We start from the raw sequence: 18,708 nt of genomic DNA, 5'->3' as shown, positions 1-18,708 counted from the left end.
TAATACAATATAAGTTTACAACGGTAGCTAGTGCGTAATGCAATGCAAAATCATCTCACTGAGGGTAGTTAAAACGGTAGCTAATGCGTGGTGCAATGACAAAATTATGACGACCCGGGAATTTCTGACCAAATTTAAACTTAACCTTTATATAGTTTCGACATGATAAGCAAAGTCTGTAATGTGAGTCTCAGAATTTTTTTGAACTGTTTACATGGATAACATTTACCCTTTGACTATGCCCGATGATTCACAAACAAGTGTGAGTAAATATGTATATATATATATATATATATATATATATATATATATATATATATATATATATATAATGTAAACATAAAAGTATATATATTATATTTGAGTAATCAAATACACATTAATCAAATTGAAATTTAAAAAGGTAAAATAATAAACAAAATAATTAAGTTGTCATAAATATACATAATTAGATAAATGATAATACTATAAATCAATATAGTTTTAAATATAAAAGATTTGTATAATTAATAACTATTATATTGAAATAATTATAAAATGCATAGATATTAATTATTCAACATATTTTATTATATATATATATTATATAACTAATAATGTGTAGTAATATTGTATTAAATTTAATAAGAAGTTAAAATATAGTTATTACATCAATAATATTATTATTACTTTTATCATTCAGCTTATTAGTAGTATTATTTTGTGATTAGTATTTGTCAACATTATTATTATTAGATCTATTATTATCATTATTATTAGTATTTTTGTTATAATATTAATGTATTATCATTATTAATATTAATTATTAATGTTAATTAATTTAAATATAGATATATACAATCTGAATTAGTGCTGCATCACTATCAGTCATAATTTTCTTTGCAATATTCGTTTTTGGATGCTAAACTCCAACAAGTCGACATCTTCATCAGTAGCAACCAAATTATGTCACACACTCATACTTTATCTTTTATTTTTGTTGTTCTCATTTGTTTTCTCCTTCTCCTGCCATTCCTCTTGTCGACTTTCACACAGCAAAGTAGGATCGAATTAACTGGTAAAGCATATACATGCATACATACAAATGATAAATCTACACATCTCTATTATCTTTTTGTTTTTCTATCAAACTAAAACTCCTTCCTCCATTGTAAATTACAACCGTCCACCACCATCATCTAGACAACAATATCGCTACCATCATCTTGAAGATCACCATTTTAGCCGCCACCAACATCACAACTCATTCATACCATGGTCATAAACCACCAAACCACCGAAATTTCATCACCACCTTTAGTTGATGAACAAGCACCTTCGAACCAAACTCACAACCATCTCTACAAACCACGCTAAACAAAATCTACTTCTTGTTCTTTGCTCAAGAATTACCCTACCACGGATCATCATTCAACACCTCCATAATCGTTTTTTCTTCTTCTTCGAGTTATAGTTACATCTAAGTTGTAGATTATACCTTTTTGGATTCATGTCTAACTCGACAACCCTACACCACCAACTTGTTACGAATGTTGATGCTGTTTGCTCCGGCTTCACCACCATAAACCACCGTGAACATTATTCTTGCTACTCGATTATCTACTACTGCAAGAGCTTCATCTATCTGTTTTGCTGTTTTCAACCCAAACAATTATTTGTAAACTAAGGTATGTGAACAAGTGGGTAGCATTATATTGTTGTTGGCCGACAATTTCAAGATGGATAACCTCACTCGATTACTACAATAATTAAGAGCTGATTTATTTTATTGATGGGACCACATATTGCTATTTGTTTAGCCAAATACATGTGGTATTAGTGGACGACTTTTACGGGTTCTATTTTATTATGGCCGACAATCAATAACTCCACAAACCATGCTTAGTTGATACTATGTTGTTATGTGAGCAAATTACGAATAATGAGAATCGAACTAGTTGATTGTTGTTTGACTACCACCGTTTTCTTTGATCAATTACAACAAACACAAGACATCACCAATCAACCCACTTTATATCTACTATTCAGTTGCATTTATTTTTTTTCGATTGGGCTGTGATCAAGCTGAAAAGAATTCACATAACACGGGCTTAATTAGACTGTTATTGAACCACAAATTCAGTCTGAGTTGGGCCGAGTGTTGTTTCCTATGTTGGGCCGAAATTGGTTGTTGTTGGGTCATGAATAAACTTTGACGAGATGGAAAATAGGTTAAATATATATGGGTTGCGAATTATAACAGAGAAGTAGAAACAGTGGAATGGTTTAAGTTGTTTTCGAGTTAGCGAAAGGTCGCGGGTTCGAGCCCTGCAGTGGCCTATTTTTGTTGAATTCATTTTATGAGGTAGTTTTATAACTTTTATGATTATTATTATTATTATTATTATTATTATTATTATTATTATTATTATTATTATTATTATGATGATTGTTATAATTTTATTTTTTACAAGTATTAGTATTGTTGTTATCACTTGTATTATTATTATTAAGTAGGATAAATTTTTATATCACCATTAATAATAAAATTGTTATTACTATTATTATAGTTTCGAATATATTAATAACGTTGATATCACAAAGTTAATAATAAGTTTAATATGGTAAAAATTATGGAAACTAATTATGAATTATATGGATATATGTACTGTTATGAAATTAGCTAAGAAATTAAGTTATAGAATTTGTAGTTATGAGTTGAGGAATTAAAAACGAAATTTTGATAAATCTGATTATTAGTATTACCACTAGTATTATTGCTATCGTTATAATACTAAAGCAAAGTATCATTATATTATTATTATTAGAATTATTATTATTATTATTATTATTATTATTATTATTATTATTATTATTATTATTATTATTATTATTATTATTATTATTATTATTATTATTATTATTACTACTACTTTTATTCTCACCATTATAATTAAAATTAACAAAAATTATCATTTTTCTTAAGATTTAACATTGTTAATAAAGTTGTTATTTTTATTAAAGTTATCATTATCAAAAATTAATATTATTATTATTATTATTATTATTTTTATCATTATTATTATTATCTTTAATCTAGTATATGTACAACTATTATTAAATGATCTTTACATAAAAATATAATTAATACACATAACTTAACTATATTAATACTTTTATTTATTTAAAATATATAAATGAATACTTTTAATTAAATAATGAAATATAGATAAGTTAGTAACATAAAAATTATATCACTAATAATAATATATATATTTGTTCGATTTCGATTATATGTATTAATGACTATACAAATAATATAGGTTCGTGAATTCGAGGCCAACCTTGTATTGTTCAGTATCGTCATATGTATTTTTACTACAAAATACATTAGGTGAGTTTCATTTGCTCCCTTTTACTCTTTACGTTTTTGGGCTGAGAATACATGCAAATGCTTTATTAACTGTTTTACAATATTTATATGCGTGAGTTTCATTTGCTCCCTTTTACTCTTTACGTTTTTGGGCTGAGAATACATGCAAATGCTTTATTAACTGTTTTACAATATTTATATGCGTGAGTTTCATTTGCTCCCTTTTACTCTTTACGTTTTTGGGCTGAGAGTACATGCAAATGCTTTATTAACTGTTTTACAATATTTATATGCTTGAGTTTCATTTGCTCCCTTTTACTCTTTACGTTTTTGGGCTGAGAATACATGCAAATGCTTTATTAACTGTTTTACAATATTTATATGCGTGAGTTTCATTACTCCCTTTTTAAATGCTTTTGCAATATATATTTTTGGGACTGAGAATACATGCGCTGCTTTTATAACTGTTTTACGAAATAGACACAAGTGATCGAAACTACATTCTATGGTTGGATTATTAAACCGAATATGCCCCTTTTTAGTCTGGTAATCTAAGAATTAGGGAACAGACACCCTAATTGATGCGAACTCTAAAGATAGATCTATCGGGCCCAACAAGCCCCATCCAAAGTACCGGATGCTTTAGTACTTCGAAACTTATATCATGTCCGAAGGAGGATCCCGGAATGATGGGGATATTCTTATATGCATATTGTGAATGTCGGTTACCAGGTGTTCAATCCATATGAATGATATTTTTGTCTCTATGCATGGGACGTATGTTTATGAGAAATGGAAATCTGAAATCTTGTGGTCTATTAAAATTATGAAATGATTATTTATGTTAAACTAATGAACTCACCAACCTTTTGGTTGACACTTTAAAGCATGTTTATTCTCAGGTATGAAAGAAATCTTCCGTTGTGCATTAGCTCATTTTAAGGATATTACTTGAAGTCATTCATGGCATATTTCGAAAGACGTTGCATTCGAGTCGTTGAGTTCATCAAGATTATTATTAAGTCAATTATAGTTGGATATATTATGAAATGATATGCATGTCGTCAACATTCGATGTAAACGAAAGGTTATCTTTTAAAAACGAATGCAATGTTTGTAAAATGTATCATATAGAGGTCAAGTACCTCGCGATGTAACCAACTATTGTGAATCGTTTGTAATCGATATGGACATTGTCTGGATGGATTAGGACGGGTTATCACAAAAATCATCTCACCGTTACTAACTACAAAATCAAATACAATACAATATAATACATCGGTAGCTAGCGCGTAGTGCAATGACGAAATCATCTCACCGATGGTAGTTAAAACGGTAGCTAACGCGTAGTGCAATGACGAAATCATCTCACCGTTACTAACTACTAAATCGAACCATATCGGTAGCTAACGCGTAGTTCAATGACGAAATCATCTCACCGATGGTCGATAATACAATCTTTATATAAATCGAACCTCTGAATCCAAATAATTCTATCATAAAATGTAGTTTTGAATATTTGTGTTTATTTCGTCAAACGTTTATAGAAACAGTTCATGTATTCTCAGTTCAAAAATATGTATCTCAAAAGCATTTAGTAAAACAGTTATAAAGCAGCGCATGTATTCTCAGTCCCAAAAATGTAAAGAGTAAAAGGAAATCAAATGAACTCACAATATTGTATTTCGTAATAATTATGCATATGATGGCATTGAACAAGTGCAAGGTTGACCTTGGATTCACGAACCTATATCATTTGTATATATATTAACACACATAATTGAAATCAAATAAATTTATATATATAAAAATTTATTAGTTATATCATTTTCATATTAATAGCATATATACTTCATATATTCATTTTTATATATAAAATTTTGTTTTGTTATAAGTATTGGATATATTTTTATATATATTATTTGTTTGTTAAGATAATTATTATAACAATAATATCAATAATAGTAAGAATGATAATAATTATATTACTTAATATTACTAATAATAATATTAATGATTCTATTAATGATAGCAAAAATGATAGTTTTGATAATAAAGGCAATATTATTAAAAATGATAATTTTAATACAAATGATAATTTTAATACTTTTAATAATAAGAGTGATAATAATAATAATTGTAATAATAATAATAATAACCATAATATCTGTAGTAATAATACTTTTACTAATAATAATAATAATGATGATGTTAATAATAAAAATACTTATGATACTATTAATAATTATAACTACGTTAATAATAATACATATATTAGTAATAATGATAATAATAACTATAATACATGTAATAACAATAATCATAATTAATAATAATCCTAATCATAATGATAATAATACCTAAATGATATAATTATCAATAATAAATATATTAATAATAATAATAATAATAATAATAATAATAATAATAATAATAATAATAATAATAATAATTTTTATTCTTATAGGTATAACACTAATAATAATAAGTATAACAATGATAACTATAATCATAATAGTAACAATAATAATAATAATAATAATAATAATAATAATAATAATAATAATAATAATAATAATAATAATAATAATAATAATAATAATAATAATAATGATAATAATAATAATAATTATTATTATTATTATTTTTGGTATAGAAAAACTACCTCCAAGGACTTTAAAAAAAATAATCTCCCGAACCGGGCTCGAGCCGGAGACCTCAAGCTTAACCGATAACACTCTCAACTGTTGGGATGTTACCCATTTTCTGTAATAATACTGAATCCGTTTACATTAAGCTCTGATTTAGTTTTCTGCTCTATTTTTCTTCATCTTCATCACAATTCCATCGACAATAACCATAACCCAATCTAACTAGTGAATCACCCAAATGTGTTGAGACTTGTATTGAATATAAAATGACTTGTGTGATTGTTATTGAATTAATCAAACACAAAAAAAAAAAAAAAAAAAAAAAAAACAGAATACAGCAACTGCAGTCTGTACGCGAACATTATGGAGTTCAAAAATTGATTTCAAAATCTAGTTTGTTTTAGATCAAAATTATAACATGAATAAGGTTCTAAATCATTCCTATAACCTATCTGCATCATCAATTGAACTTGAAACTTAAAAACGAGTTCTAATTTCCTCATGAACAATTCGTTGACTTTTATTTTCAAAACTTTTGACTCAAAAATTCGTCTTCGTTTCGAAGAGTTGGAAGGTGAGATTTTACAGAAAGATCAACTAGATGAATTCTAATATGAATGCAGTTTTACATTTTTAAATTTCATTCAAATTCGAGCTAAGGCTCTTTCCAATCAAGAACATAATGAACACTAGATTAAATTTTAAATTTTTGATTGTTTCAGATTTGAACCACAACATGAAAAGGTTTTAAATCAATATTATAAACTTTATGAATCCTAAATTGAAACAGAATCATTAAAATGAACCTGAATTTCATGAAGAACAAAATTGTTGACTTTTGGAAATAACCTTTGACTCCAAAATTAGAATTCGATTGGAAGAATTGGAACGTGAGATTTTATATATAGTTTGACTAAAAGATTTCTAACAAAGCTGCATCGTTAGTTTTTGGAATTTCATTCGAATTTGAGCTTTGAGTAAAAAGATTTCGCGTACAGGGGAACTAACTGGGTGTTCTATCTTTTCTGTTTAATTCAATTTATAAAAGCAGTTATAATTGATTATTGATAATAATGGTGAAATAATTGGAGGGTTTTCTGTCTAATAGCATGAGTTACTTGATTGTTTTATAGCAAGATGGTCTGACAGGAATTATTCGAACAACAGAAGAAATCAGGAAAAAAAATAAAGTTGATCATGAAAGCTACAGAATTTGATAATTGAGACAAAAAGATAAAGATAATGTTGAAAAGAAACACATTTCGTTCTATTATCTGCATTTGATTCCTTTTCTGATTTTTATATATAAAATTAATATTAATAATTAATAATAATAATACTTTTAATATTATTAATAATACTAAAAAATAATAATAATACTAATAGTAAAAGTAATAATAATATTAATATAGTTGTAATAATAATAATGATATTAATAATAACAATATTAGTATCAATACTAATATAAAAATTTAAATGTATCAATTCTTATATCTATATATTAAAATAATAATATTCACTAATACTGATATTAATATTAATATTGATACCTATTTTTAATAATAATGAAAGTAATAATAACAATATTAATATACTAACTATATTTTAACTTGTAGTAAATTTTAATATACTAATCTTTCATATTATTAATTATGTAATAATAACATATATTGAATATTTAATACTTATGCATTTATATATATATATATATATATATATATATATATATATATATATCATTCATAATTACTTGTTTTTAATTTCATTAAAAAAATAAAACGAGTATTTCTATATACTTGTATTCAAAGTTTTCAAAATATATATTATATAAATTTATTACTTAACAAGTTTTTATTTTTAAATCATAAATATTTTACATCTGTAATTTCAACAATTAAACACATAATATTTTATTAATATATATCAGATTACAAATATATATATATATATATATGTGTGTGTGTGTGTATATATATGTGTATATATATATACATATATGTATATATATATACATATATGTATATGTATATATATATATATATATATATATATATATATATATATATATATACATCTATATGTATCTATATGTATCTATATGTATATGTATATATATATATATATATATATATATATATATATATATATAGATACATATACATATAGATACATATAGATGTATATATATATATATATATATATATATACATATATGTATATATATATATACATATATGTATATATATATACACATATATATACATATATACACACACACACACACATATATATATATATATATATATATGTATGTATGTATGTATATATACATATATGTATGTTTATATATATATATATATATATATATATATATATATATATATATATATATATATATATATATATATATATATATATATATATATATATAGGGTCATAATCAAGAGGGAAGCACTTTTTAGGGGGAAGGGGGAAGCAATTTTTTTTTTATTTTTTCGTTTTTTGAAAAAACTTTGTTTACGAACATTATAGATTAGATGAAAATATGAACATTTAAAAAAGACACTTTGTGATGAATGTCATTATTTTTGCGGGAAAACGCTCGAAGAAAAAAATAAAAACATTCAATGCATTGAATGTTTTGCTGCTGAGTTTATTTGCATCGTTTTGTTTTCATCTTGTGTGAAGTGTTTTTTTCGAATTTAGCCCGATTTAGAGTTTAGGGTTTAGGGTTTAGGGTTTTGGGTAGTAAACCCTCAACCCAAAACCAAACCCGAAAACCCAAAACCCAAAACCCTAAACTCTAAACCGTTCGTGTTAAAATATTCAATCTAAACCCTAATTTCTAAACCATAAACCCTAATTTCTAAACCCAAAACCCTAATTTCTAAACACTAATAGCTAAACCCTAATTTATAACCCCCTAATTTCTAAACCCTAATTTCTAACCCCTTAAAAAAAACTCAGCAGCAAAACATTCAATGCATTGAATGTTTTTATTTTTTTCTTCGAGCGTTTTTCCGCTAAAATAATGACATTCATCACAAAGTGTATTTTTTAAATGTTCATATTTTCATCTAATCTATAATGTTCGTGAACATAATTTTTTCAAAAAACGAAAAAAAATTACTTCCCCCACTTCCTCCCAAAAAAGTGCTTTCCTCTTGATTATATATATATATATATATATATATATATATATATATATATATATATATATATATATATATATATATATATATTTATATTTACATATCTATTTACAAATAGTTGTTCGTAAATCGTCGGGAATGGCCAAAGGTTAATTGAATGTATGACAGTAGGTCAAACTTTTTGAGGCTCAACATAACAGGCTTTGCTTATCGTGTCGAAATCATATAAAGATTAAGTTTAAATTTGGTCGGAAATTTCCGGGTCGTCACACGAGCCTTCAGTTTTATACTGAAGAATCAACCTTGGTTAATTATGTGAAGAAAGCCTCTTTTTGTTCATGTGTTATGCTACTGTAATGGTCAATTGTATGGCTTTTGTTTTAATAGCACAAGTGGGTAAATGTTTGTAAACCCAACTTGCAATTCTCATGTACTGTCAACAATTCACTTTTTGTGAATTGTTTTTTAATTTTAATTTTCAGTTTTTTGCTAAAAAAAATCATATGTAGAAAACATACAAATACAAATAGATAATGAAACGGAGTACAAATTTGATACATTCCCAGACGTATACTAATTTATAAAAAGGTATGATTATATGGTAACACTTAACTTTTAGAAAATTAATAAAAATAAAATCTCTCAAAATAATTAGCGATTAATAATTATTATATACTCCGTATCACTTTTATCATAGATTTATAAAATTACATTCAAGCCCACTTGGAATCAGCAACTGCTGATGTACGTTTTTTTCTTCTTCCGAAAAATTTATTAACACGCAAATACAGGCTAGGTGGAAGCCCAGCCATGATTACACGAGAATGTCCCAGTTACAATATGAAATCTAGGAACAAGCACGAAAAGAAGCAAAAAAAAAAACATACAAATTTAGTTGCAGAATATGCTGTTAGGAAGAGAGGATCGCCTGGACGTTGGGAGATATAAATTTGAGAGAAAAACAACTCTATTACTCACAAGAATAGATTTACAGAGTATTACAAAACTCTTACAAAAAAAAACTCTCAAAACTCACACACACTCTCTAGGTTGTGATTACACTTCTCTGAGTGATTTAGGATAATTTACAACTGAAGTTTGCACCTCTATTTATAGTAAAAATTCTATGGCGGTGGAATGGTGTGAACGGAGAAGGTTGGCGGCCGCCATCGTCATCAACTTTGCTACTTCCATATGAGTTGTCAAGGTTGCCTGCTTTGAATATCTAGAAGGTGGGCTTCTAGATTGTAGGCTGGAAATCTTCAATTCTCCCCCTCCAGCCAAATCCACAAACATTCCAGTTATGTCTCTGCATAACTCCAACTTCTCTCGAGTCACCACCTTTGTTAACATATCCGCAGGATTCTCCTTTGTATGGATCTTCACTAGTCTCAACAGTTGTCGATCAATTACCTCGCGTATCCAATGATAGCGAATATCAATATGTTTTGTACGGGAATGGTACATGGAGTTCTTGCTCAAATCTAGAGCACTCTGACTGTCACAATGTACCTTGTACTCCTTTTGCTTGATTCCAAATTCTTGGAGATAACGCTTTAACCACAACATTTCTTTTCCAGCTTCTGCAGCAGCAATATACTCTGCTTCAGTTGTGAATAATGCAACACACTTTTGTAGTCTTGACTGCCATGAAACAGCTCCTCCTGCAAAAGTGTAAATGAATCCTGAAGTAGATTTCCTACTATCAGGATCTCCGGCCATATCCGCATCTGTATAGCCTTCCAAGATTGGATCAGCTCCCCCGTAACAAAGACATAGATTCGTTGTACCCTTAAGATATATGAGAATCCATTTTACCGCATTCCAATGCTCTTTCCCGGGGTTCGAGAGAAAACGACTCACTGTTCCCACTGCGTGAGCAATATCGGGCCTTGTACACACCATTGCATACATCAAACTTCCAACTGCTGAAGAATATGGTACTGAAGACATCTCCCCGATCTCTTCCTTGGATGAGGGACAAGAACTCTTGCTTAACTTGAAATGGTTGGCTAATGGAATGCTAACAGGTTTGGCATTGTTCATATTGAAACGTGAAAGCACTCGTCCAATATACTTCTTTTGAGATAGCCATAACCTTTTATTCTTCCTGTCTCGGGTTATTTGCATTTCCAAAATCTGTTGAACCTGTCCTAAGTCTTTCATGTCAAAAGACTTATAGAGTTCCTTCTTCAGCTGGTTGATCTTCGTTGCGTCTTTCCCTACGATCAAAATATCGTCTACATATAGTAGAAGAGCAACAAAATCTCCTTCAGAAAACTTCTGAATGTAGACACACTCATCTGCTGCAGTTTTCTTGTACCCGTGACTCACCATGCATGAGTCAAACTTCTTGTACCACTGCCTAGGTGCCTGCTTCAAACCATACAAACTTTTCTTCAGCTTGCATAAGAGGTTATCTCCTGAAACCTCAAAACCTTCCGGCTGCTCCATGTAAATTTCTTCATGTAAATCTCCATGAAGAAAAGCTGTCTTTACATCCATCTGTTCAAGCTCCAAGTTCATACTTGAGACCAATCCAAGTATGACTCTAAATGAAGTCATCTTGACTACTGGTGAAAATATCTCGTCAAAATCAATCCCTTTCTTCTGTTGGAATCCTTTGACTACAAGTCGTGCTTTGTATTTCACCACTTTTCCACTACCATCCTTTTTCAGCTTGAACACCCATTTATTTTTCAGTGCCTTCTTCCCGCGTGGAAGTTCTACAATCTCATAAGTTTGATTTTTCTGCAGAGAATCCATCTCATCCTGCATTGCGAGCAACCATTTTTCTTTATCCTTATGAGTTACTGCTTCATGAAAACTCTCCGGTTCTCCATCTTCAGTAAGTAGAAGGTACTCGAATTCTGGATATCTACTCGATGGATTCCGACCTCGTTCAGATCTACGAACTTCTGGAACATTCTGAGGAGATCCACCATCATCTTGACCTTGTGATGGTGCTGGAACGTCTGGCAGATGGGGTTGTGGCTCCCCCTGCTCAGCACCGTCATTTTCCTCATTATCTTCTACTTCTGGCATTTCTTCTTGCACTGAAAATTCATTTCTCATGAATGATTCCGTTGTTGCCTCTGGTACCTGAGCAGCAACATTTGACTTCTGAGATATTGTGGGCTTTTCAATATCTTCTATTGTCTGGCTTTCATGGAACACCACGTCCCTACTTTTGATCACCTTTTTCTCCTTTGGATCCCATAATCTGTAACCAAATTCTTCATCTCCATAGCCTATGAATATGCATGGAGTGGTCCTTGCATCCAGCTTCTGCCTGAGCTCTTTGGATACATGTGCGTACGCCAAACATCCAAATACTCTTAAGTGAGAGTATGATGGATCCTTTCCAGACCAAAGTTTCTCCGGAACTTCAAAATTCAGTGGTACTGATGGAGATCGGTTGATCAAATAACAAGCGGCTCTGACTGCTTCTCCCCAGAATGGCTTTGGCAGCTTAGCCATACTGAGCATGCTCCGGACACATTCCATGATTGTTCGGTTCATTATTTCTGCTATACCATTATGTTGAGGGGTACGTGAGACCGTCTTCTCATGTCGGATGCCATTTGATCTACAATAGGCATCGAACTGCCTGGAAGAGTATTCACCGCCGTTGTCGGATCGAAGACACTTTAACTTCTTTCCTGTCTCATGTTCTACCATGACATGGAACTGTTTGAAGTAATCAAACACCTGGTCCTTCGTCCGTAAGAAATATACCCACACCTTTCGAGAAGTATCATCGATAAACGTCAGAAAGTATCGATTGCTGCCAATTGATTCAACCTCCAAGGGACCGCAAACATCAGAGTGTACCAGACTGAGTAACTCTGATTTTTTCGTTGAAGAGGAATTAAACGAGACTCTATGCTGCTTACCAAACAGACAATGATTGCAAGGATCTAGCGCAACATCCTTGTCTACATTGATAAGCTTCTTCTTTATTAGGGTAGACAACCCTTTCTCACTCATGTGACCGAGTCTCTGGTGCCATAAATTTTGTGAAGCCTCCTTTTCTGCAACATTAATACTGTCTGTGCAGATCTTCACATGAGTCTTGTAAAGTGTGCCACAAATGTGTCCCCGAGCGAATATCATAGCGCCTCTTGACAATTTCCATGTGCCTCTACTGAAATGACTATCATAGCCCTGTTTATCGAGAGCTACTCCGGAAAGTAAATTCAGCCGAAGATCTGGCACATGGCGGACATCCTTCAAAGTGATTGTGCTCCCGGAACTTGTGTTTATCTTGACATCACCAATTCCGGCAATCTCAGCGGAACTGAAATTTCCCATCTTCACAGCTCCAAAGTCTCCAGCTTTGTATGTTGTGAAGTATTCCTTGTATGGAGTCACGTGGTAGGAAGCTGCAGTATCTACCACCCATTCTGTGTCTTCTCATGAGACGTGAAGGCATGTCTCATCATGGGTTGAACAATAAGCTACATCACCTGTGATAGCAACTAATGTTTCTGCACCCTTATTCTTCGGCTGTGAACTGCTTTGACCTTGTTCCTCTTTTAATCTATAGCAGTTCTTCTTCATATGTCCTTCTAATCCACAATGATGACATTTATATGTTGGTTTTCTGCCATCAGCTGACCTGCCCCTGCTCTTACTTCTGCCTCTCCATTTATTTTTGCTACTAATTCGCTGTCTCCTCCGATTCTCTGTGACAAAGGCATGGGTCTGATCTGTGCCCATGTCCTTTCTCCTTGCCTCTTCACTGAATAGGGCATCCTTGACCATTGACATGGTAAGTTTGCCATTCGGTGCTGAGTTGCTGAGTGTTACTACCAGCGTTTCCCAACTATCGGGAAGGGAACTAAGTAGCAGTAGCGCCTGAACTTCATCGCCAAGCGGCATCTCTACAGACGATAACTGGTTGACCAAGTTCTGAAACTCACTCGTATGCTCGGCAACTGAAGTTCCACTTTTGAGCTTCATGTTGACTAAACGCCTCATTAGCAGGGCTTTATTCCGAGCAGTCTTGGCCTGGTACATGTCCTCCAACTTTTTCCAGAGGACATATGCGTCTGTATCTTGTGCAACATGGTGGAAGACACTATGATCAATCCATTGACGGATCTGACCAATAGTTTTTCGGTTTGATTTCTTCCACTCTTTCTCTTTGGCAGAATCAGGGTTTATACCCTTCAATTCAATAGGATCGAACAAATCCTTACAGCTGAGGAGATCTTCCATCCGTGGTTTCCACAACGTGTAGTTTGTTGCTGTGAGCATAATCATAGCTCCGGAAGATGATGTTGACTCTTCTGTGAACATTATCACCTTAAAAATAATTTTTCAACACAAACGGGGTTGAATTGTAGAAAACAGAGATCACCGTTACGTCCGGAACGGTTGAAAATGGTGGAATAGATGCTTCGCGGCTTAAATTCCACTTACCGGGCAAAATTATAATTTTTATAAACTTCAGGGATCAAAAATGAAATTCTGAAAATTTCAGGGACCAAATTGTAAAATTTCAGAATTGCTACAGTACCGCTACAGTATTGCTACAATACTGCTACAGTGCCGCCGCTGCTACAGTGAATTGCTACAGTGATCGTCTTCTCTGGCGAAAATTCCGGCACCGGTCGTCTTCTCCGGCGAGATTCCGGTGAGTTGACCAAACTTTGACCGCGTTTTCTGGGCTTGTTATAACTCCGTTTAAGTCGCCGTTTTTTGCGTTGGACTCAGTTCGACGAGATGAATCCAATGGTACACTCAAAATTGAATTTTGAGAAAACTTCAGAAGACCCAAAAACTCAATCAACGTCTCTAACCTGGCTCTGATACCACTTGTTAGGAAGAGGGGATCGCCTGGACGTTGGGAGATATAAATTTGAGAGAAAAATAACTCTATTACTCACAAGAATAGATTTACAGAGTATTACAAAACTCTTACAAAAAAAACTCTCAAAACTCACACACACTCTCTAGGTTGTGATTACACTTCTCTGAGTGATTTAGGATAATTTACAACTGAGGTTTGCATCTCTATTTATAGTAAAAATTCTATGGCGGTGGAATGGTGTGAACGGAGAAGGTTGGCGGCCGTCATCGTCATCAACTTTGCCACTTCTATATGAGTTGTCAAGGTTGCCTACTTTGAATATCTAGAAGGTGGGCTTCTAGATTGTAGGCTGGAAATCTTCATATGCAACACCAACTATTCTAAATCAAATATAATAAGCTAAGGGATTGGAAATCCATTGTAGTCAATCAAACTTCTTGTCTTTAAAACGCGTACTAATCCATTCAAACGATCTCAATTGTATTTCCGTTAGCTTTAACGGTCCGCTCCAACATTTATTTGAGAAAATCTTTTGGTTTCAGTTTCGCCAAATAATATTTCCACATGTCCATTCCAAAGCTTGCCAAAAATACATTCCCACTTTAGTTAACGCTTGATTACATTTTCCACGAAACGCTTCATTGATACTTAACCCGAAAGTATGTTTCTATCTTTATATTAATATTTTTTTATATCTTTACTCCGTATTTACATATTTTTTCTTTTAAATTGTTGAGCTTTACTTGTATTTTTGATTGTTTCATTGTTTGGCTCTATACTCGTCACTACTCACTAGTGTTATGCTTAAAAACTTCATCAATTTTCTCCTTGTACTAAATTTCTTCCATTTTTACTAGTGTTTTTTTTTTATTATTATAAATTTTTGTGTTTTCTTCTATATCTATTCTATATATAAATAATAAAGTAAAAACATATCGTTCAGCCATTACATGATAAGTTGATTAAAATTAATCGCTTACACGTTACACCTTTCTTAAATAATCAATGATTACCAGACACGTAAAATTAATTCTACCTCTAACAAAAAAAATCAATATACCAAATACTTAATACATTGCCATCATATACAATTGTGTCTAATTTTACAATAAAACAAATTTTGGATTTTCATAACCAGCATGAATAAGCTTGTATCTAAAATCCTGAAAAGAACAAAAACATTACTACATTTGCAAGAAAAGATGAATAATTACACAACATAAAATACTACCACTAATTAATGTTCACATCAGATAATATTAATTTATTATAATTATAAATTCAGATTCAGATTTTAAAATCTATAAAGGCAACAAACAAAACATCCATTTGCATCCTCATAACCATCATCGCAAACTACCATGGCCACCATATCTCCACTCACCTTCCGTACAGTTCTCATCTTATACTTTGTTATTTTCTCAGGTATATTTTATCGTTTTTTTTAAATGCACTTTTATTCAAGTTTACAAACCATCCCGAGAACATTATTATTCATTTTTTTAAAACAAGTAGTAAGGTTTGTCAATTACATGACAACCTCGTACATGCTTCAGTTATGTAACTCCCTACCCATTTCAAACTTGATATATATATTTCTTCACAATCATTTTTTCAGTTAATTGGTTGTTTAGGATTTCGTTCACAAATTGAATTTCTCCTATTACATCACTGAACCATCCCAAAATAGTTTAGTGATTAAATCACGATTTCTTAAAATGTGTAGTTTTGATTATTATGGTACAATATAATGTAGGCATGCTATCTATTAATTGTTGATATGTTTTTAGTTCTATCCTATGACATATACTGATTTTAGACACTATACTATATGTTTATTATTTTGTACCACCAGTAATAAAAAAAAAATATAGCTTCGCGACTAATATACGTTAATTGGATTTTGTAGGTGGAATACTAAAACCTGCTAAAGTACAGGCAGAAGAAGGGCAGGTACAAATAACAAGCTATATTACATTCAATCATTTCATTTAATCAATAAAAGTAAGAAAATAACAATTGAAAATAAAGACTTTGAAGATATTGCAAATACAAACAATCCCTTACGTTATTAAAAAATTTATTTACTCATGAATAAATTCAATGTTTTAGGGATTTTGGTGTGTAGCGAAGCCATCGGCTTCAGAAATGGAATTAAAACAGGACATTGTGTTCGCTTGCAAGTTCGTGGAGTGTAATATTATTAATCCAGGAGGAGCGTGTTTTGAACCACAAACACTCATCAATCACGCTTCGGTAGTTATGAATTTGTACTACCAAGCAAACGGAAGACATCCTTGGGATTGTGACTTCACGAAATCCGCAATCGTTGCTATTAATGACCCAAGTATGTGTTAAAGTCGATATATGTTATAAACTCAATCACTGCTTTTTTGATGATCTGATGAACGGTGATGTTTCTTATTTTTTTTTTTTTTTTTTTTTTTTTTTTTTTTTTTTTTCAGGCTACGGTGATTGCAAGTATCCCTATAACTAGAAGTTTTTTCATTTGTTTAGCTACCTTGTGATTCATCAATATTGGATTTCATAAGGTTTAATAATAATCCATGAAAAATATCTATATCTATGTTTACTGAAATGGTATAATTGACCATATATGCATATTTATCATAGCCCATTCTTATTACAAATACGATCTGATCGTTACTAAACAACATATTGTAAGTTATAAATTGAAATTTGTCATGAAGTCTTCACAAAATATACAACCTTTTAGAATGATTCATATTAGTAGTAAACAAGTTTTATTTTATCAAGTGTAAAAACAATGCAAAAAGTATTCACGCAAAACATATTTTAACCTTAAGAAGGTGATTAAATAGTAATCTCATCTCGTTCTCATAAACCGTCAAAAACAAACTTGGCGAGTAAACCCGGTCAACTCATGAATGTTGCCACCGGGGGTTGAAAGTAAGTAACAAATGGATGCCGGAAAAGCATCCTTGAGTCCCACGAGCGGCAACCAAAAAAACCGAAGCACCGCCATAACAGACCCACAAAAGAGGTAGCGTTAAGAAGGAAGAGCAGCGACACACAACGGAGCGCGACAGAAGGAAATAAAGAACCAAACATCGCCGGAAAATGATGAAAAAAGGGAGTGGGTCTAATTGTAGAGTTGATTTGAGAAGTCGATTGTTTTTGATAATAATTGAGAATTTGATACTTAGAATGAAACTGATCTTTGTATTGATTTTTAGTAATTGATACAAATTGAATTGATTTTTTTTACATGCTGCTATGAGTGTTTATAAACACCTAAACTACAACAGCTATTTCTACTTTAAGTAGGCTCCGTCTACAACAGCTATTTCTACTTTAAGTAGGCTCCATAACACTTTTTGGAACCACTTTTGTATAAAAGGAAAAGATGCTGTTTTGTGGTCAGATTTGTATCCGTTGGTCCAGCTGTGATGTCTTCTTGTGAATTACTAATTTGGGAGATGATGAAGTTTGCAGCTTCTGATCCTAAAGTCAAATTACTTAAAAAGGTAATTTGACCTTGTTGACTTTTGATGCTACATTCTAACATTCCCCCTCAAGTTGAATAGTGGGGTTTCCAATATTCAACTTGCCAAGTACTTCGCTGAAGAGTCTCCCATTGACAGATTTGGTGAGGATGTCAGCTAGCTGATCTTCTGTTCTGATTGATGGAAGAGAAATGATTTCGTCATCTAATTTTTGTCTGATAAAATGTCGATCGATTTCAACATGCTT

At 31.1% G+C, this 18,708-nt stretch overlaps 1 protein-coding gene across 1 annotated transcript; it reads left to right on the top strand.

The window, feature by feature from the left end:
- Positions 1 to 16,334: 16,334 nt before the first annotated feature.
- On the top strand, positions 16,335 to 17,470 carry LOC139841815 (glucan endo-1,3-beta-glucosidase-like). Its single transcript, XM_071832012.1, has 4 exons — positions 16,335 to 16,398; positions 16,883 to 16,926; positions 17,086 to 17,320; positions 17,439 to 17,470. Exons 1-4 carry the CDS (start codon positions 16,335 to 16,337, stop codon positions 17,468 to 17,470), a joined length of 375 nt encoding a protein of 124 aa, XP_071688113.1.
- Positions 17,471 to 18,708: the final 1,238 nt, after the last annotated feature.

The sequence above is a fragment of the Rutidosis leptorrhynchoides genome, chromosome 4 (genome assembly GCF_046630445.1).
Source record: "Rutidosis leptorrhynchoides isolate AG116_Rl617_1_P2 chromosome 4, CSIRO_AGI_Rlap_v1, whole genome shotgun sequence".
Taxonomy (NCBI): domain Eukaryota; kingdom Viridiplantae; phylum Streptophyta; class Magnoliopsida; order Asterales; family Asteraceae; genus Rutidosis; species Rutidosis leptorrhynchoides.
Note: the sequence above shows the minus strand (reverse complement) of the source record. Positions and strands in the feature narration are given on the sequence as shown.

Excerpts from the sequence above, each read along its gene's own strand:
- LOC139841815 (XM_071832012.1), top strand. The coding sequence starts at position 16,335 with ATGGCCACCATATCTCCACTCACCTTCCGTACAGTTCTCATCTTATAC. Across the intron at positions 16,399-16,882 it reads ATACTTTGTTATTTTCTCAG|GTGGAATACTAAAACCTGCT; the intron begins GTATATTTTATC and ends TGGATTTTGTAG. Across the intron at positions 17,321-17,438 it reads CGTTGCTATTAATGACCCAA|GCTACGGTGATTGCAAGTAT; the intron begins GTATGTGTTAAA and ends TTTTTTTTTCAG.